The 21,569-nt window shown below is 36.7% G+C and overlaps 2 protein-coding genes across 2 annotated transcripts; one reads left to right on the top strand and one right to left on the bottom strand.

Moving 5' to 3' along the window:
- Positions 1–128: 128 nt before the first annotated feature.
- LOC141904771 (protein ecdysoneless homolog) lies at positions 129–16,722 on the top strand. The gene is made up of 14 exons (XM_074793421.1): positions 129–353; positions 494–611; positions 863–950; positions 1,200–1,378; positions 2,943–3,084; positions 3,980–4,030; positions 4,807–4,935; positions 5,809–5,940; positions 6,618–6,703; positions 7,809–7,912; positions 10,706–10,880; positions 11,843–11,901; positions 12,630–12,970; positions 14,562–16,722. The coding sequence occupies exons 1-14, from the start codon at positions 152–154 to the stop codon at positions 14,790–14,792; spliced, it is 2,037 nt and encodes a 678-aa protein (XP_074649522.1). The 5' UTR covers positions 129–151; the 3' UTR covers positions 14,793–16,722.
- Positions 16,723–17,725: 1,003 nt separating this feature from the next.
- On the bottom strand, positions 17,726–21,534 carry LOC141903715 (uncharacterized). The gene is made up of 10 exons (XM_074791960.1): positions 21,084–21,534; positions 20,259–20,829; positions 20,053–20,154; positions 19,899–19,946; positions 19,738–19,818; positions 19,443–19,547; positions 19,043–19,207; positions 18,627–18,710; positions 18,332–18,537; positions 17,726–18,114 (listed from the first exon to the last, which is right to left on the bottom strand). The coding sequence occupies exons 1-10, from the start codon at positions 21,143–21,145 to the stop codon at positions 17,967–17,969; spliced, it is 1,572 nt and encodes a 523-aa protein (XP_074648061.1). The 5' UTR covers positions 21,146–21,534; the 3' UTR covers positions 17,726–17,966.
- Positions 21,535–21,569: the final 35 nt, after the last annotated feature.

The raw sequence follows: 21,569 nt of genomic DNA on the forward strand, positions 1-21,569 counted from the left end.
TAATTTGGTAAATGTAGCCTGGCTGGAACTTTCGAGTCCGGATTCTGACTCGCGGAGCCTGGCCGAAATCAGACATCACGGAAACCACCTGTTCCGCGGGGATTTCCCATATAATTTGACGGGGGAACCCCTTCCACAAAAGAGAGCGAAGATGGCAACTGATGAACGTCGATTGCCTGAAGACGTGGTGGAATATCTTCTGTTTCCCTATTTACCGGATACATTCGACGATGAAGTAATTGAGGATCACTTAGAGAAACAGTTAGACCTTTATTTAGCCTATTTGAGTCAATGGTTAGTGGATTATATCTGGCAGAATCAGCCGTTTCATTTGTGTGTTGTTTCTGGATTCGGTGAGTCATGATGATGGTTTTTTCTTGGTCGTACTTCTCATGAATATTGTCGTCGTTATCTTTTCTGCACTGCATTTTATCCGTGCTGTATCTATTTTATTTTAGATCTTAAACAAATCGTTGTCATCTATTTTTTGTAGGTCCGAACCCTTCACATTTGAAGGGTACAACAAATTATGGAGATAACGTTGAAGATGAATGGTTTATACTTTATTTATTAGTTCAGTTAACAAATAATTTTCCTGATCTCGTTGTGCAGTAAGTTTCACTCAGAATCTAATCATGAATTTCTTGCAGAAAAGATTCGTAATAAAAATATGTTTAAAACCCACTCAGCCCTATTTACTAATCTAAAAGATTAAAAGCGGATTTTATTCTATCAAAAATTAAAATGAAAAAACAATGTTTTGAACTTTCACTAGGGATCGTTGTCATGATTAAAAGTTTCATATTGATAATAATAATTAGTTTGTTTCAATTTCGTTCGATTCATCGTTTCTATTTTCTAGAATTCATGACAGCGATGGCGAGTTTCTGCTGATTGAAGCTGCGGATGTCATCCCAAAATGGTTGAATCCGGACACATCAGAAAACAGGGTGCGTTCACAATTTCATTTCTAATCAATTAACGAATGAAATTTACAAGAGATGAATGAACCATAATGAATCAGGATCAGACCGTTTATGGAAACACTCTGAGTCCAGTGTTGTAATGTTGATATAAAAATCTCGCAAGAAAGAAAATAGAGTTTGAAATGTTTCCTAGCGCTAGTAGTTAATTCAATGTTTCAACTATGTCGGAATAGTCATTTTCAGATCATGAATTCTCTGGTGTATTTAATTCAGATTTTTCTGCACCGGGGTAAGGTTCATATAGTGCCGATACCCCAGAACCCGGCTGACGCTGTGCTGTTCCCGTTGTGGACCCCCAGTATTGAAGAAGCGATCAAATGCATTACGGAAAATCCGGACAAAACCGAAGCATCTGAAGCTGTTCAGAAAACTATTCAACGTCGATTGAGCGGGTAAGTCAAGTGCATTTCTAGTTTCTCTGCACGTTCTATGAATGTTTAAGCTTATTGAAAATTATTCGGTAACAGTTTCATTCTCCTGCAACTAAGATTTGTTTCATTTAAGGGTTTATAGCATCTTGAGTTTGTTAAGGGCTTATAGCTTATAGGGGTAGTTTATTTAAGGGTTTATCGCATCTATGGGTTGACATTGTTTAATTTAAGGCTGTCTAATTCAAGAGTTCCAAGAGTTGTTTGATTTTAGGGTTAACAGTATCTAGGGATTGTTTAACCTAAAGGTTTAGGCATTAATCATTTCGCATTTTTGTTAGATTTTTTAGAAATAAGATAATTTTAAAGTATTTGACGGTCTTTTACTAACAGAACTATTTAATGGTTCGTGTATATTTTCTATTGTTGTATTGATGTTATTTAGTGTTATAAATTCAGTAGCTGTATCTCATATACAGCAATGACGTATCCTACTGTGTATTACACATGTCTATACATAAGATTATCCCTAATTATCCGAATCGATCGAAGCAATGCCGGGCGTCTGTTTGTGTCTGTTTGTAATTTTCTACATCTATAATAAGCACCAGTTCTAACTGCCGTGAGCGGCATGAAAAAAATGTGGTAATGGATTGTTTAAGGGTCTTGGGGCCTGTTTACGAGTGCACCAGAGTGGTCAGTGAACTGAGGGTCTGTTATTAACATTTTTCATTTGAAACAACAGATAGATGCATGTTCGGTATATCCATTTTATAGCGATGTAATTAAGAGATGTCCGCAACCCGTATCATCTCGTAGTCTAGAAAGTTGTTTTTTAATGCTAATCAGCCTATAATCATTCACAGTTGCCTATTTAACCTGACAGCGCGCGGGTTACACGTAATCCAGTTGAGGTTTAGGCTACGATGGCTATGTTTGTTTAATATGCCCGGTGAGCGATGATTAGACTATAAGGTCCTCATGATGCTGTACAGCCGGGCTGCATTAACTGTACATCAATTGAGAGACAGTTTAATCCTTTGAAATGCTAATGGATTTTCGTAATAAATGAGTTCTCTAGGGTTGCGTTATCAGGGCATTATAAATGATCTTATTCGTACTGGTCTTGCGTTGTATAACTGGTACGTGAAAGAGTGGGAATTCTCTTGTATCGTCCGTGTGCCGTTGCGTGTGCATCATCATGTACCATTGCGTGCGCAAATACAATACATTATAGACATTTCTCGAGTCAAGACATTTCTCTTTAACAGAATTCAAGGAATTGTTTTCCAGTCTCTGTAAAGCAGCATCAAGTATTGTACTTTGTAAACTACTCTTCACCTGTTGATGATCAGTTTTGAAAATCTAGTTTTCTCACGAGCCTCTCGTGTCAATATTGTTTAAAAAACAGCTTTTCGCAAAGATCTTCGAAAAACGGGAAAAAACAGAATTTTTTTCGATCGAATGATCGAAATCAAGCTTTAAAATGCCTCTTCTGAGAACCAAAAAATTCACCTCACATTGATTAGTTCAGTAAGGGAGGCTTTGCTTCACTACAATTTCTTCTACGTTTTTGTTTTGCGTCCAGATATCCGAACAAAATCAATCAGAATATTCATCGAACGAGCTGCTACGTTCCGGCGTCTATATCTACGATTCTGAAGAGTCATCCTCACCTCGTCGCGCCAGCCGTACAGGCATTTTATTTTAGAGATCCAATTGATTTACAGGTAATTGACAATTTAATAGTATCATTATCAAAATATATCTTGTATCTATCTGTATTACACGACTCCTTCATTCCTTAAAAACTCCTTCTAAACTGTAAATGCGTTTAAAGTGCTTGAAAATCCTTTGATTTAAGCAAAATGCCTGAAACTCCTTCAATTTTGAAAAATATTGGCAATTTGAAATTCACAGTAGTCTATACCAAATCAGTACAATTGGAGCCAGGATTCTTTGTACCCAATTTGGCGGTTGCTGAATTAAAAACTGAGTTTGGTTGTGTAAAGGATGAATATGTTTTAAAGAAAAAAAATTAACGTTTTACCAAGATAAACGCTACTAAGTCTACAGTATTTTGGACATAAAATGGTCGAAGTTTGAAATTTTCTCCTTGGAAACTCCTAAATATCCAGGAATGAACTATCTGTAGGTACCTTAATGATACAAAATTGTGTTCAAAATACAAAAGATTGTTCTCTGGTATCTGTATTGGGTTCACTACTATCGATTCTATAATGAACTTCTTTCTCTGCCTAGTTCTACCAATTCCCTTAACGCATCTTAGGTACTACGCTTTATATATATATATATATATATATATATATATATATATATATATATATATATATATATATATATATATATATATATATATATATATATATATATATATTTCGGGATAATTCGTTATCAGAAAAATCGACACTGGTAAAACTACTGCCTCTATCTAAAACTGAGCTGCAGTGTTATTTAAAGGACTCCAGAGTGAATACAAATGTTTCTATGTCTGAATTTCTCAGATTTCATGACTTGCCTAGACATACTTACATACATACATAAATACTGTGTATATGAAAATAATACGAATGATGAAATGTATTAATGATGTAATTATTTCAGGCATGTCGAACGTTCACCCATTTTCCACCCACCACACGGGTCATGACACAGGTAATCAACACATCACTATTCTCATAAATGAGAATATATTATCAGCATCTGAACGAAAAAATTACATAAAAAATCTTTCCATTTTGTGGCCATTCGTAAAGTACGTATAACATAAGCCGTGATCACGTGCAGAGATGATTAGAGAACGTGATCACACGTAAATCAAACACTCATACCTACGAGCAATCATCTCTGAGATGATTGCTAGTGGCTCATACTAAATGCTATCAGAATGGTACTGTGGCAAGCGAGGTCAGTCACTTTCTAGAACCAGTAACATTAAAAATGTAGTATTCACATGGAATGATTTGACTCATGCTAAACTGAAGCCTAGTCTGATGTTTTTAATCAAATTTGGCCTGTGTCAAACATGCATGGCCCCATTTGGTACCACTGGCAGGGATTCGAAAAGTGTGAACAGTTGGCCCCTGTCAAAAATGCGCTTGTGATCGCGGCTATAACTCTGGGCCCTGATTATAAAAGTATTGAACATCATTGCCAATGAGAGAAATCCCACAATAAATTCGGCTAAATACCATGAACCATCATCAGGCGTACTGACATCAGTACGCCTTGTATGGCTTATAGTATTTAGCCGAAATTTTGCTCAAAATATAATCATTTTGATGTAGAACTTTTCATTGTTTGGCTGAATTTATTTTGGGATTTCTCTCGTTATCATCATACACAGATATTGTGCTTCTCGTCTCATGACTGCCAATCGTTACCGAATTTTGAATTAGAATTGAAGACGTGGATTTCTAATTGTTTTGTAGGTGAAATTTACGCGATGTCTTTACGCTCAGTTGTCGAAGCAGAAATTTCAACCCGACAGACACTGCGGGTATACGATGATGCCTCCAATGTCTCCGCGATATAAAGCGTATGATCTCGGAATGAAACTTGTAAGTTTTCTTCTTCCCGGAAATCAGAAAAACGAATTCTACGAAATTCATAAAGTCAGTGTTTTCAATAAGAGCCAGGTCCCAGACCCGTCTGTCGTTCGTAAAGGACCCGCCTGTTTTTTCAAACCAGCTTTCATTTCCGGGACTGTGACATATCATGGGACCATCCTGTTTTGCAAAGGGACCTGGCTTGTTAATTTCTTATTGAAAACACTATATACTATAACACTAAGTATGAAAGAATTATGTTGCAGTTGAGATTTTTAATGAAACACAGTGGCTTATTACCTTCAGGGAAGTCGGGGAATTTTCTTTTCTTGAAAAATTCAGGGAATTTTGTAGAATATGTAGCTAAATCGCACGTAAAATCAAACAGTTTCCATCTATGTCTTACCGGTACGTATTCGACTGCGTTAATTGATTGGATTCTTAGCAGATCGAATCCGGGAATAAGCAAGTCAGAAGTGGCCTCCCTGTGTGAAATTCTTATTTAGAGAACTCAATGTCTTTAGAGGTGGATGGAGATTAGCGATCGTTTCTGGACACTTATTTCATTAACCCTTTCAGTGAGTCTACACCGCTGTGCGGTGTATAAATCATTTATGGATTTTGCTAGTACACCCCACTGCGGTGTATTGATGTAATTAGTAATTAGTAATTATCTCTCTTGAAAAATGGCAGCACTTGTCAGACATAGTGAAATACTAGTAACTAACGATACACCGCACCACGGTGTAGACGCACTATAGTGGTATTCCAGTTATTCAACACACTAGGGTGGAATTATTAAAAATTTTCAAATTATCTCTAGCACTATAGGGTATTAACTAGTCAGCACTGAAAGGGTTAATCTACCGTTTGAATTGTTTTCAGGCTCACGGCTTCGAAATACTGTGCGCTAAATGTTCGAATTCAAATCGTAGTACGGCGAATGGTCACATATCTGCTTCCGACATCAGATGGCAACGATATCTGAAATCGTTGAAAACAAACGGCTATTTCAAGGTAAGGATATTTTCGATTTTCTTTATAACGTATATGCGGTTCTACGCGAATGATGTTATTTTTCTATGAGCTCGTTGTTGTAAAGGGATTATCGGCGATGGCCCTCCCCTCGAGTTTTAACTAATCCTTTTGAAACATCTGCGTTACGCTCAACTTCACCGGCGGCAGTTTTCGTTTTCCAATATTCAGACCTGTTATTCGTTGAAAATGAATATCAGAATATCATATTTTCATCTTTCATCAACGGGGGATTTGTTTTCTATCTCTAAAGCGGCTCGAGACTGATCTTTTATGGGTGAGAGAACTCACTGAATTGGGTGGAATGATTTAATCGGCATGTTTTATATTTATCGGGTTTATTTTCATATTTATTTATATACATTAATAGCCAATCAGGGTTCTTACAGATCAGGCCAAATCGGGGAATTCTGACTTTTCTTGAAAATCAGGGAGAAACCAATTGAATTTTCGGTGTCTTGTTGTTCTCGCTGGTGATGAGTGGCACAAGGAACCTTTAGAAAAGAAACAGCCCTCGCTGAGATTATCGAATCTGGGAATATGGGTCAGAGAAATATCACAGGGAACTTTGGATTCACTGATCAGAAAGAACCCTTGTTTGATTCCGAAGATAACGAATTCACTTCATAACGGCAATATATTCTCTCATTTGATTTCAGGGCGAGATCGAAGGTTCAAGGTTGTATCGACAGTTTCTCGATAAAGCGAAAAAATACTTCAATGACGCTGTTCGAAGCACAGACGAGTAAGAATACACAATACACAATACAGAAATACACAATACAGAAATACACAATACAGAATATTTATTTCACTTTAATCAGATTCTGGTACGTAGATGATAAGATTGAAATTAATGATTTTTAAGATCTAAGGAAAGTGTTACCTCTACATAGTATTTACATAAATTCAAAAACAGAATTCCAATGCAAACAATGCTAAATGAGCATTTTGGAACCAGCATGAATTAATTTAGCAACCTCAAAGTGATGATTATAGAGTTGAGAAAATTTAATGGTGTTACAAATGTATCTGCCAATAACTATCTGCAACTGCATCTAAAATACCTGCCTATGAAGTTATTTCCCTGGTAATAACATATCAGATCATCACCAATAACATAAGCGCAATAGTAGGTGCAGCCATCTGTAGGAGTCTTTCGGTACTATATAACAGATCAATGGTGACATCACAAAAGAGTGTTGCGAAACAGCTTTGTCAAACCAGCTGTCTCCAAACTACTCTTCATTGAAAGTTGAATCATTTTCCAGTATTAAATTGTGTTGACATCCTGTGTTGACATGAGTCATGAACTCACAGCCAACACGTGTCAAATCGGTACTTCACGTTAATATTTATATTAATCGGATGATATTTTCTGAAAATTCTATAGTTTCAACGCCCACATTTAAAAACATAATTCCGCGAAAATAATCATCATAATAATGAAGCAACCCGTCTGTATAAATTCAAGTGTCAAACATCGACAGTACCATTCGCAATTTGAGAACTAAACAATTAAAATGATAAGAGTTAGGTAAGACTTATCAGTATGAAGGTCCAGGCCTTTCTTGATTTGGTGTTATCGCTGAAAACATTTTGATAAAAGTTTGTCGACTTTGTTTTCTGTTTATCTCAACTCATTTATTTCTGTTTATCTCTGCTCTATTTCTATTTCTGTTTATATCTATAACTCATTTGTTTGTATCAGAACTGAATTAACTTTTGTTTGATATAATGATTTCATTGATTTGGTCTCGGTGTATGATGATGAATGCTATTGATTTAGTCTTCACAGTGATTTGACTATACGCTGACCTGACTGAGTCAACTTTACCTATCGATTTCAGAAACTCCCCTGATCCAGGTGTCCAGATATTGAATCTCCTGAAAACTCTACCAGTTGATATCGAGAAATTGAGACGAGAGGAACAGAATCTTCCAAAGGACGACGGTAAGATATTTTCATCGGTCTTTTTCATAAACCAGGCTCCCTACAATACTTTTATTCCTTAAAAACTCCTCCTAAACAGAAAATGCTTGTAAAGGCGTTAGAAATTCCTTTGGTTTGAGTAAATTGCCGAAACTCCTTCAAAACACCTTCAATTTTGGGAAATAGGCAGATAGATAATTTAGAAGTTGTACTGTAGACTTGTGCCTAATTCGGTACGGTTGGAAGCAGGATTTTTTTCTTACCCAATAATTCGAATTAGAAATGGAGTTTAGTTGATGGATATGATAATTTCTTATAAACCACCAAGTTAACAGTTTACTGAGATGAACGCAACCAATTTAGGGGGAGTCTACTGTAATTGGGATATGAAAGTGATGCAGACACTTCCTCGAAATTTGATATTATCTCCTTTAAAACCAGGAATGGCTGATCTGTAGGGACCCTGTAAACTTACCGTATGTTTCATTTCAGTTGAGTTTAGCAATTTCCGATGCAGTCTGATACCGTGTCAGTATTTCTGAATTGAAACTTGTTATACGGCATTACGTGTCTGGATTATATCTCAGTGTTTAATCATTTAATTAATATCTAATGACATACGATGTTACAGACATAACAGAAAATCAGCTAGACATATCAAGGACCCTTCCCAGAAGTATATAGGCTAGCGCAATATTCAAATTGAATACATTTTCAACACTTGTTTATCGTCAAATACACGGGAAGACTCTTGTTATTAGATTATGCACTCTTTAGATAAAGCGTCTCTTCAAATCTCGCAACATGTGATTCGCTCGAATCGATATTCATGAATTTTTAATACGTTCTTTTATCGTCTCCGCACGAAACGACTTCGGGAAAGCGAATGAACGATAGCATTAAGAATGTTTGCGGTATAAAGTTCTATTTACTTACTCATACTTTATGAGACACGATGTAACAATGAATTAATATCCTACAAGTTTCTATCAATGAACCCTGTGTATGCGTGCTCGCATTGTTCTATACGAGAACATTTCAGAATTTCGCTGTGAATCTCGGATTTTTAATTTCATGGTCGGTGCCCGGGTTGAAGCTTGTCAATATTTATCTTTTCGCTAGATACTGATATTAACTATTTCCTGGCAAATATCTCGCGTACGGGAAAATTGGTGCATGTATGACTTACATATCAGTTTTACGAGCGGACTATGTGTCTAGTATATATGTCTAGTCAGTCATAGTTATCTATACTGGGGATTTTCGTTCTGTTCTATATTTTATATTGGATCTATTGGTTTTACTGTACGCAGGTAATAGGTAATAGGTAAGCTTGTAGTTAGCACTAGAGATACTTATGAGTCAAACCTGTTAAGATTACGGTACATTTTTACTTTCGCCTCCATCGGTGATGACTCTGTGAGTTATAATTGAGACTATGAAAATGGTTTGTGGATATTTAGGGCCGCGATGGATGTAGGGTACGACTTAGGGAGAGGTGCACCCCCAAAATAGGGCATATCATATAATCAATAGGGCACCCGGACATTTGGAAGCCGTACAGAGAATGAGCTTATGAATTTAAATCTTTTAGGTATCAGTTAAATATATTTGATTTTCACGTAGTATTTGTGGGCAACTTGCTATTTTTAGGGGGTTGCGCACCCCCTTGGAAACGCGCCCGTTGGGCCAACACAGAATAACAGACTGTAATTGTGAAAGGACATTATTTTAAGCATTCCAGTTCAGTTCTCTTTTGTGCTTCATTTATCGGAATTGTGTAATGAGCAATTTTGCACTGCGCTATCGACTCGTTTTCGATTGCGTTCTTAGAAATCTTGACAACGCTTTTCATTGAATGCAACGCAGACAGAGAAGAGGGGAGCAAATCATTCCGCGCTGCAGTAACGGCGCACGCTTGATGAAATAAGTAAACATAAAATTGCCGTCGATATCGTGTAACATATACGGCGTATTGGTAACTCTAAATATGGTACACATCAAACAGTCAAGATTCTCATTGTTTGAGATACGATAGCCAGTATCACGTGTGTTCTGTATGTATAGCGTATAAGTGTGTAGGAATTTTTTATGAAGATTTTGAATTAGCCATCAGACTCTGTAACCATTAACGTTACTTGTCACTTGAAATGAACTGTACTGTTCATACGAAATACTTGATCCCGTAAAACTGCGGTTCTAATGTACTTATCACTATCCTGAGTGCGATTTAAGGATAATTCGTCCGAATACTCATTCTTTCTTTCCCGTTGGAAGTAGGAAATCTCCGGAGTCAGTATCAGTATAAAGCATTGCGCGTTCTATCATGGAATCTAAAACGAAGTCCATGGTTCTATAAACAACTGGATATTTTAGCACCGATCAGAAGTTCAGGCTTTTGTTGTCAGCTTTTCGAGAGGATATACTACAGTTAGATATACGTACAAGGCTTTGTGATCGTTAAGCATTCATAGATAGAATACTTCATCATTCCAATGAACTGAATTCTTGGTTTCGATCTATACGGTTGTACCTCAACAGTTTCGGCCTTTATATTTCATAACTCAGTTTCTGTCCAAATATGTTGCAGGTGGTTATTTTTGGCTATCGTTTTTCAGCGTCACACCTATGACAGGCTGCACGAAGTTAGAATGATCAAAAAATAATTTTACCGTTATTGGAAATTAAAAGTGAAAAACCTGTTGTTTGCACATGTGTGTGGCGACAAAATCGAGAAATCAATAATCGCGTTTTATGGAGAGAAAAAATAGTTTGATTGTGTGATTTTAATGCGTAATTGTGATTGTGATGTAGATGATAGTTGGTTAGACGTTACGCCGGAACAGTTGGATAATATTCTCGATAAAGCTGCACAACACCATCGCAACGTGAGTCCCGGAGTCAATCAGAAATCTACCGACATCGTCAACCAAACAAAGTCGTTTGTGAATAGAATGTCTTCACACGAGGGAGTCGAATTCGGCGGCGGGTAAGTCAAAAATACTACGTAAAACTATTCAAAGTTCAAGGCTTGATTTGTACAATTCTATTCGCAGTCTTGGGAGATCATTCATTGTCAGTATCCCCCCGCGTCATAGTTTTGCGGTACACCGGTTAAAGTTTCTTATCAAGAAAATACAGGAACAATTAGATAAAATATCTTCTGGTAAAATCAGATATTTCCTACATCCTGTCAAGATAGTTTCGATTTAATTTTTTAGTATCCAAATAAAAAATCTAGTACCCTCAGGATACTGTCAAAATCGAGTCGTGAAGTTACTGTAGTGCGTGTCTGTACGTTTATGTTTGTAATGCAACATTTTCTATAATTTACCCGTTTTGTATTTTTTGAGTAATTTTCCCCGTCGTGGAATTTTAAAAACCCGGCCAAAATATGTTAACATAACGTTAATTCGGCCATTTGTTCGATTTAGGTGAGCGAAACGGTGTTTTTATATGTATGAGTGTTTTATTTTACATCCCATAGTTCCTAAAGCACATTGTCAATCCATATCGGTTGTTAGCAATAAACGTGCAAGTTAGGCGATGTTGAGATCGTTCACAAATTGTGCAATTTTATCTCTAAACCTTAACTTTTTACTACTTATAGCGTAACCGTAATCCTACCTTATAATGATGCATTATCTTCCCTTACCCTAAAACTTAATCTTACCCTGACCCCAACTGTTAATCTCTGGATGCTCTAGACCGTAAATGCCTAATTTCTGCCATTCAAAAAGCCGCCATTTTGTTTTTGTGGATGATTTCAACATTCTAAATTGCTATCAAACCTGTAGAATTTGCTATATTTTAACTGTTGCTATCACTGGAAAACTGTCTAAATTGTTAACATTACTCATTTCGACTTCATAATGTGCTTCAGAAAACACTGTTCGATGTTAGATTTCAAAGTAAATGTCGAATATATATATATATATATTTCTATTCCAGCGATGATGATGTCAACTTCGAAGCAGGCGGCATTATTGCTTCGATGCAAAAAATGTTCGGTAAGTATTCAGTTAATTCGAGGCATTTTCAGCGGTCGGCATAAGGCGCGTAATGGTATCATATATCCATAAACGGCAAATGGATCTAGTGGTAGATCAACGTAACTTAGTTATTTATAGCTGTGCAACAAACGAGTGATTCTGATGCCAAACGGATGTTTAATGCATCGTAGAATTAAACCACGCGTGACTTTGAATGATAAGCTGCACTTATTTAGTTATCATCACAAAACTGGATCGCAACAAGTTGCCTTAATTTTGAAGCAAAAAATCAGTTCCATTGAGAATGAAGTTGAACTGATCGGTTTACTTTAGAGAAAACTCCCCATATAGAAAAAATCCCAGACTCAAAAAGAACAAAACTGTTATGATTGTAAATCTGGTTTTTAAAGAGCATTCATATTAGCATTATTTCTGTATGTTTTTGTAGCCTAACCGTTATCATAAATGTCTATTATGATTGTTACCGAAAAAGGTTTACTTAACTTGATATTTAGTTTTTGACATTTCGACCATATTCTAAAAGTCATCTTCGGGATAACTTAAGATGCAAAAAGATTATCCAGAACAAATCACAACAAAGTTGTAAGGTAGAGTTAACTTCAACGTAACTCACAACCAAGGAACTAGAACCATTCTATATCGCTGCCAGTCACTAACTACCTGAATGTGTCGTTTTCAGTACCTTGCTTAATGAGATCGGAAATAATGTATCGGTGTTATTTCAGATTTTAAAGACGAAGTTTCTAGTGATGAAATGAGCGATGATTACGGATCTGACGGAGGTGAGGAGACGCACGATTTCGGAACGCGTAGACGCAGCAAGTCGCCGGACGGTCTCGGCGACATGAACGATTACATGGAACTGATGGACAAAGAACTGTCGAAAACGAACGTCGGCAAAAGTTTCGTGAAGAAAGAGCAGAATAAAACGAAGTCGCAACATCATCAGAACGGCACGAATCGACCGCAGAGACCCCCACCACCGCAACCACCGCCGCAACAGAAAACGCAACTTTCACCACAACCACCAGCGAGACCACCGCAACCACCACCTAGAAATAAGAAGGTATAGATCTGTTCTCTTATCAGGGTTGGCATGGGTTTTGGAAAGTCTTCCAAAGTTTTGGAAAATGGGAATTTTTTTCCAGGCTCTGGAAAAGCTATGGAAATTTTGTTTTTCTCTATGGCTATGGAAAAACAGAAAATGATATCTTCATAAGATTTTCCTTCAGTTTTGAATTATAGACTACAGGCAATATGCCCAATTTTGTCTCACTATTAGAATTTCGTTAACAAAAGGGAGTTGTCACTTTCCAGATAACAGGACGTTGTTTATAGCCACTGAGTCATATATAAGACTTATGACTCAGGTGATCCCTTAGATTTTCTATTAGAAAATGCAAACTATTTGCCCATACCCGGTTCAATGATATCCTTGCCAATTAACACAATAGATTAGACCCTAGACCTTTTTGATTTCTGATTGATTTTCTATCCATTGTGACAGTTCTACAGTTTTGAAGTTTTTATGTTGTGTTCTAGGAATCAGATCCGTTTTATGATCTGATAAATGATTGTAATTGGACTCCCGGTTGCTTCCCGCCGCCATCCGTAAGTCTGTGTCAGATGTAATAACCCCTTATTACACTACCAATATCTGTAAGCCCGGGGTGTGTGAGGCAGTTTTCTGCGGTTCCTCCCACGGCTGCGGACGTTAATGAAATGTAATCAAAATTGTTCTGTCAAATTCCTAACTTTCACATGCACTCACTACTTATAAGGCAAATATGTTGACTTGCACTGCACCAAGAGGTAAAAGGTTACTCATACAAAGCGAAATCCAGAGTTTCAGATTATTAGATCAATGACTTGCGATTAAAATCATGGTTATAAATCGTGGAAATTTTCATGGGCGGAAAAAGTTGATTCTTGTCCTTATATTAGAAAATGAAACTAACGTCGACACCCACTCAATACAGAAGCTCTTTCCGTCTGCACTTCCATATTAGACAAACGAGCAGCAATGCATGCATGAGTGTTCATAGACTAGCTGTATGATGTTATACCATGAGAGTATTCACTGGAATATTTCATTTAGCCATTGTTTCGTCTGTCATTACTTTTATTCGTCGTCACTCTTTGCAATCAGTTCTATCTTTTGTTATGATTTTGATTCGGTGGGTCTGGCAATATTTTGACAGGGTGGCCACAAACCTGGAAAACTCAGGAAAACAGAAAAAATATAGATGAAAATCAGGGAAAACTGAGGAAATTTGACAAAAAAATCTGGAAAATTCTGGGAATTCGGATAATGCTATTGACCACGTGTTCCTTTGTTAGTATGTGATTCAATGAATGATGATGTAATTGTAACATTTTCAACCTAGAAATTTCTCTGATGCTCTCAGGAAATTTCTGGGAAAAACTCTGGGAATTTGGATAAAGATATTGACAATGTGTTTCTATATCAGAATGTAATTCGATGAAAAATGAATGAATTGTAACATTTTCAACCTAGAAATTTCTCTGATTTACTTTGGGGAATTTTGTGTATTTACATATAAAATCAGGGAAAACTCAGGGAATTTGTAAATGGCCGGAGAGTGAACACTCCTTTTGAATAGTTTTCATGAGCGTGTTTTTGCTCCTTCTTGTAGGGTAAAAAGATCAACTTAGCTCGTATGGAAGATCTGGATGATATCGACAACATCGATGACGATTTCGAAGCAGTTGACGTCGATATGAATCTAGTCAAAAACATGCTCGATTCGTACGCGTCGCAGCAGGGATCGGCCGGACCGGCGAGTAATATCCTCCGATCACAGGCGACGACAAACAGCCCAAAAAACTCTCCTCGTAAAACACCGAGAAAAGAGACGAACATATAAACGCACATGAAACTGGCGCAAATGTTTAATGTATGTAAATGGCAGATGTATTAATATGATTGAATAAAAATGTTTGTGCTAATGTGTTAGATATTCGACAGAAAACATACACAAGACTCGCATTGCTACGTATTTGATGGTGTAAATTGTAAATTGATATAAACTTACAGCTGCTGCAACATTAATGTATACGGTGTTAATAAGTTGTTTGTAATATTATCATACAGCGGAACTTTGTTATAACTGGAATTCTTGCGAATAAAACAACTTAAAAATGAGGGCATTTAACTGATTTCATGAAATTATAACAATACAGATCTTTTTTTGTCCTTTGAAGTTGTATTGAAGTTCAACTGTAATATGAATTCTTGTAATGTTTTTCGTGATATTCAAGGCCAGTTTTGACCTTATGGAATTGACGACTTAATTCAATATTCAGATATGGGATTGGTCTCCCCTTATTGACTTGCTGTGTTTATCAGATTCGATAGAAGCTTTGTATACGATTTGTAGTTTGCCTAACAATTATTTTAATGCTGCCTTATTTATGAATTATGCTCATTCTCTGGTGCTGTTGTTGCTGAACAAAATTTTCAAACAAATCAAATGAAACCCTGCTTAGGTAGGCATTTTATAGTATATACGCGATAAAACGAAAAATTGGGAGTAAAATTATTGCTTAAAACAAGTATTGATATTGTCTTAAGAATTAGAACAGCTTTCCGGGTATCCCCCGCGTTTGCTTATGGCTTAAGAAAGTCTTCCTTCTTAAAAATGAAAATTTGTGATATGATTCTGCAGTAAAAAGTAATTATCCACTAGTTAATACATAGTGAAAGCTACCAAAATAACTGGTCACATATTTCTTTGAAGATACTCAGACCATGAATTTTCAGAACTTGTTCTGGAAGTGGTCTTGTGCATTTGAAACTTGAACACAGTTGCTGCTTGCCTTCCCTGGTCATATTAACTATATATATATATACTATCTGTTTACACATTCCATGCTTCAGTTAGTTTAGCCATTGAATTATATTCTATTAAAAGGATTGCCTTTCATAAGTACATACTCCCAACGTATAAGTGCCCTATTAATCTTACAAATTAACCAATGTTTGTAAAAGTTTTTTTTTCTATCAGTAATGTGCACAAAGCATTTATATTTAAGTTCGATATATGTAATGTATATTTTGAAGCATTTATGATATTTACAGTAATTATTGTTTGAACATTTTAAGTATTACTTGATTTGATAGAAGATTTGCTAATTGAAACGTGATTTCAATCTTCTGGAACCAGTTCTACAGTTCAAAATTTTGATGCTTCGACGAATCCTACAACTGTGAAACTGGATCCTATTTTGTATACTTGAATGCTGTATTTAATGTTATATGTACATACACGTAGCCCTTCAAAGTTGTAGTCATCGTTTAATAGTTGAATTTCAAGAATTATATTCAAAAACTTCCCTCTCTTCTTCGTGCATATTTATTTCATGTGTAAAGAATAATCCTTTTTGAGATCTTGAATTATATGACACCAATGAAGTATGTTTTTACATCTCTGTATGATCATTTTATTATAGACACATTGTCAAAATCATCTATAGCTGGCTTCAAATAATCAATAGCCAGTGATTTGTGTGACACAACGATTCCTATGTGCTTTTTAGAATCACTTGTCATGTTCAATCAAACATAATCTTTCTTGTGCCAGTTCGGCTTTTTTGTTACAAGTATGATAGATATTTGGATTCCCAGTATGCTTTATCATCAGATTCTAATACGCTATGTACAAGGATGATATCATGAACAATAAAAAGTTTGTACCAAATCTTTAGTTTAAAATTTGTTTGTTAAAGGCTTTTTGAAGCATGAAGGGTTTCCTCTTTCGCAAATCTCCTATCGAGCATTTTCTCGACACGGTGGGACCTCCTTGCTGTAACGTTCTCAGAAATAACCATTAGCGGTTTTTACAAGCCAAGAATTTCATCCCATATAGGACAATTTCACTGGATATAATGAACTATCCCAGTTATATATGGTTCCTAGTGGTAAGGCTAAAGCAATTTGCTTTTGCTGCAAAAGCATTTTGCACCTTGAAGTGCGGAAAAAGTGGTGGCACTTTTCTATTGCCCACAGCCATTCTGCTCAATCATTTTCATCCATCATGGGCAAACTGACTGTATGCCTACATTTGACCAAGATGTAAATCGACGTAATAAATTGCAATAGTTTCTACCAAGAAGTGGCTTTAAAGTTTTTATTAAGAGAATTTCATAGAATAAAGCATTAGCGTTGATGGAATTAGCAATTGAATCAATTCGCCCGCCACAGTGAACATAGAGATATTGACTGTCTGGTGCTGCCCCTATATATAACGATAGCGAGAAAAACGAGAACTAACATAATACTCGCTTGCCAAAGTCGTTGAACAGCCGAACTGGACAAACTATTTACTGATTTGCGGGCCGGGTTTCCAAGCGAGACAATTGTCAGACTCTTAAAACAGCACTGTAACTCCTTAACTGGCAATTTTTCATATAGAAAATTAGTTATTAGTTATTAACGGAGTATTTGTATTTTGATGAATGATCATTCAAAAATGCTATGAATAATGTATTTTGCTATGAAAAATTGATTGACAAGCCGATAAGAGTTTTTATAAACAATATACAATATAGATACCTAAAATGATATGGAAATATGATTTGAGGTACCGTTATCCACTTTCATACTAAAACCTTGCCTCTCCTCACATTGAAGATATACAGAGGGACATACAAGTACTGCTGACTCCTTCCTTGCTTTTGAATGAACTTGCCATGTTTGTTTTCGGAGCATGTTTTAGTCATAGAATATGCGACTGGCTCCATGCTTTATGATCACAGAGAACAACTACCGGCAATACTAAAAATACACCATTATATGGTTATCCAACATCACTTTATTATTATTGAAATTGAAAGGTGTACAATTCAGTATCATTATAGACATCTATATACATAATTTAATGTTAAAATTAGCAACAGAATATTTCTCACTAAAATGTTAACATATCTGACATTGAAAGCGGTGAATCAAATTTAAGATTGTGTGATCGCAGCCCACAGAATGTAAATCCAGAATTCGAAACTAAAACCAATTTTCTTCCATCAAATAAACCATTCTTCCGTTAGATTTTGACAGTAAAGCTCACTGGTTTCGGGGATGGTGTGTTAGCAGTTCGCGCTGCTGTAACCTTGAATAATGCCTTCTGTACAGCAGCCATGTCTAACTCCATGTATTCTAATGGTTTCAAGTCGGACGATGGCTTGATTTGTCTGCGAAGAAAAGTAAACATTTCGAAATTACTAAAAGGCGTACCTGAAAATAATCATCGATAACAGCAGCGTGGAAGTATATTTTTAGAGTACTCTAAGCAGCCTGTGGCTGGATTCTAAATGTTTTATCATTAATCGACAGGATACACTGTTTAAGGGAGGCTGTTTATGGTATAGCAGGGGTTGATAGCATCGATCATAAACATAAATATCTTACTTCGCTAATCCTTCGATATGGTCGTCAGGAATCTGAGCGTTAATTGGTGTGACCATTCGAACGGTCATCGGTAATCCGTCTAACTCGCGATTGTTATATTTCTTCACCGACATCAACGCGTGTTCTTTCGTATGGAACACGATCTCCGCGACTCCCTTTTTCACAAGTCGTCCTTTCCTCAACGGACCCAGCGCGCTGAACAACTCCTGTTAATATTATCAACGCACAAATGATGTCAAGAACCGGACGAGATTTTAAACCCCCCCATCGAGGTTTTTTAAATTCTTTGACGTACCATGATATCATCCTGTGTTACGATCGGGTGTAGATTGGTGACAAGCACTTTGAATCCTTGCAACGGGCTGATAATGACAACATCCTGAAACAATAATCGAAAAAATAAATCTTCAATCAAATTTTCGACGACCATAAAACGGTCATAGTAGCATAACATATAAACTCAGACAAAGAGAATAGATAATAAGATGAAATAAAATTTAGACAATGGGCTCTAGAGGGAGAGAGAGAGTCCGAAATGTCATGTCTTTAAGTTATTTCTTCATTCTAATTTTTGATAAAAAAATTTGTTTTTTTTCCCGTATACAACCTTGTAAAATCTTAATAAAACGTTCTAGATGGCCATAATTCCCCAGATTTCTCATCAATTCTAAACTTGAAATTAATCCGATAATTAGGTCTCGCAATACATACCTCATCCTCGGGTTTCTTCAATTCCTTTACGGCAGCTTTATGAGTTCTAGTTGTTACCAACGGTGGTTGCTTCGCGGCGGGAGCAGGTTCCATGTACTGATCATTCTGTATGCGAATCAACGGTGAAAATCCTGGATCGACTACGTCACCCCTACTACTAGCGATCTGATAATGAAATCAAAAATATTATCATCCCAACTTCTCACTGCTTACAAATGGAAATTTCGCTGAAAAGAACGCTAAGGACAGTTTTGATCGGACAACTAGCAATTCTGGATTACAAACTCTCTTCTACCAGGTTTATAGATTACACGATTCCGGAATAGTTAGAGCGTATTTTGGTCGAAACAAAGAGAGCATTCCAGGCTCAGCATCAAATAGAAACCTGTCCAAAACCTACATTTGTCTGTTGTTGACTGACGGGTCGAGTGATAACGAAGTTCTCTTTCGGTGAATAAGATTCAGCGTCCATTTCATCAGTGAATGTAGAACTGTTATTACCGATCTGAAAATAGTAGGTGAATATCTCACAAATGGCAACGACACAATACTATCAAAACGATTCCTAATTTAGCGGGGCAACATTTGGCCCGGGTCAAAAACACATGTGTGATCACGGTTGAGATCACGGAGTCATTGAGAACTGTCTATTTCTTCAAAATAGTGTATGCAAATAGTTTCGGAATAATACTTACAGTTCTACTGAATAGAGTCTGTTGAGCAGGTGATGCAGTCATGCTGCTGTATAGACCAGACGTCGGCTGCGAACGAAGTGCCTGAAAATTAGACAAAAATTGATCGGGCAACCTTCATTGGTTCTGACATGGAATTTCTAATGCGAGTTCAATGAACTTACAGATCTGCTCAAAATACCCATTTGACTGGGTTTTGTTGCCGATGGAACCTACAAAAAAATAATATACTGTAATTGTTCATGCGATCAGGAATTTTTCACGATATGAACGCCGCATTCTAGGTGCGAGGATTATGTGAAAGTCAGAGAGACTTACAGTTCGTGATATTTGACCAATCGATGATGAGGCGCCATTTTTTGATTTATTCAAAGTACCGGCGATTGTTCGCGAGAGAACGCTCTGTGCTCGTCTATTTACCTGTTGAGAGTGAAAATCATACGTACAAAAAATCTTCACTGAAAATGGTGACAATGGTGGAAAAACCAGAAAACAATGAGAAAACATTTTTTGCAATAACTTACAGGTATGGTCCTCGTGATTGATCCGATATTTGTTGTAGGTTGAATAGTAATAAGATTTGGTCGTCCTGTCGCTGGTGCACTTGTATTTCTCGAAGTTATTGTATTCTTAATAGTTATTTTCGGAATGGTAACGCCACCTGGGGCCGACGTCGGTCGCTGTTGTTTTTTCGGTGAAACTATTTTCGGCTTATTCGTTTTTTTCGCAGCAAGATTGTTTACGATTTTTACACGCGCATCCGCGAATTTCGTCTTGGCGAGAATTTTCTGCCGCGCGTCGGTCATTTTACCAAGATTTTTATTCGTTATTTTTACACGCGCGTCGATATTCTTTTTCGTTATCAAATTCAAGTTTTTCCCCTGCCCGCCTGCTCCGTTCTGCTTTCCCTTTGCTCCGAGACGGTTTTTAATGCTACCAGTCGAGGTAATCTTTGCCGCTAACTTCTTGGCATTAAATTTTGATTTAATATTGCGGACACCCGCACCTTGCTGCTGCTGCTTTTGCCTGGAGACTGTGACTGGCGAATATTTAAATGCAGATTTTTGCCCATTCTTTTTATTTACAGGGAGCGGTCTAACAAAGAAAAAATGAGAAATGTATAATTATGACAAAAGATATAGGCCTATTGCAGCAGCCATGAATGAAAGAGAAAGAAAGTACTACTGTACTGTGTGTTTTACTGTTGTGTTAGTGTTGTGTACAGTATATATTTCAGCATTTAAAAATGTCACTATTTCGGTGTTAAAAGCTGCAATTTGTTAATGTAAAACATTTTGCATAATTTTATCAAACAGAGGAGACGGTTAAAGATATCAGAGCCAGCTTACCTATTCTTAAAACCGCTGAATTTCTTTCTTTTTATATAGTCATCCAACGAAAGGTCGGCCATTTTTCTTGTAGGCTACGCGTTCCACACGTCGATGGCGATGCTGGCGCTGCTGCAGCTCTGCTGCTGCACCGGCGGCTGACGGCGAAATGTAAACAATAGCGGTAAATATCACAAAATATATGGACCTCCCGTTCTTTATTAACAAAAATAGGGTCTAACGTATGAAGTTATAAAGCAAATTGCATAATTTGGTAAATTCGGCTACGTTTTAGGCGAGTCCGGCCCGCAACCGGTGTTAAAATTCTGATGATTGACCGTCAAGTGCTGCCCCTATAATCATTTCCGATGAGGAAAGTGAAAGCAACATTTTTTCAAAAATGAAATTTGTTTAGACATTTTTATTTATTATGACTTTTCTACTGTATCCAAGAATCGGAAAGATATTTTCTGTTTTTAAACATAGATTTTAAACAATGGGCCGAAC

This window comes from Tubulanus polymorphus, chromosome 4 (genome assembly GCF_964204645.1).
Source record: "Tubulanus polymorphus chromosome 4, tnTubPoly1.2, whole genome shotgun sequence".
Taxonomy (NCBI): domain Eukaryota; kingdom Metazoa; phylum Nemertea; class Palaeonemertea; order Tubulaniformes; family Tubulanidae; genus Tubulanus; species Tubulanus polymorphus.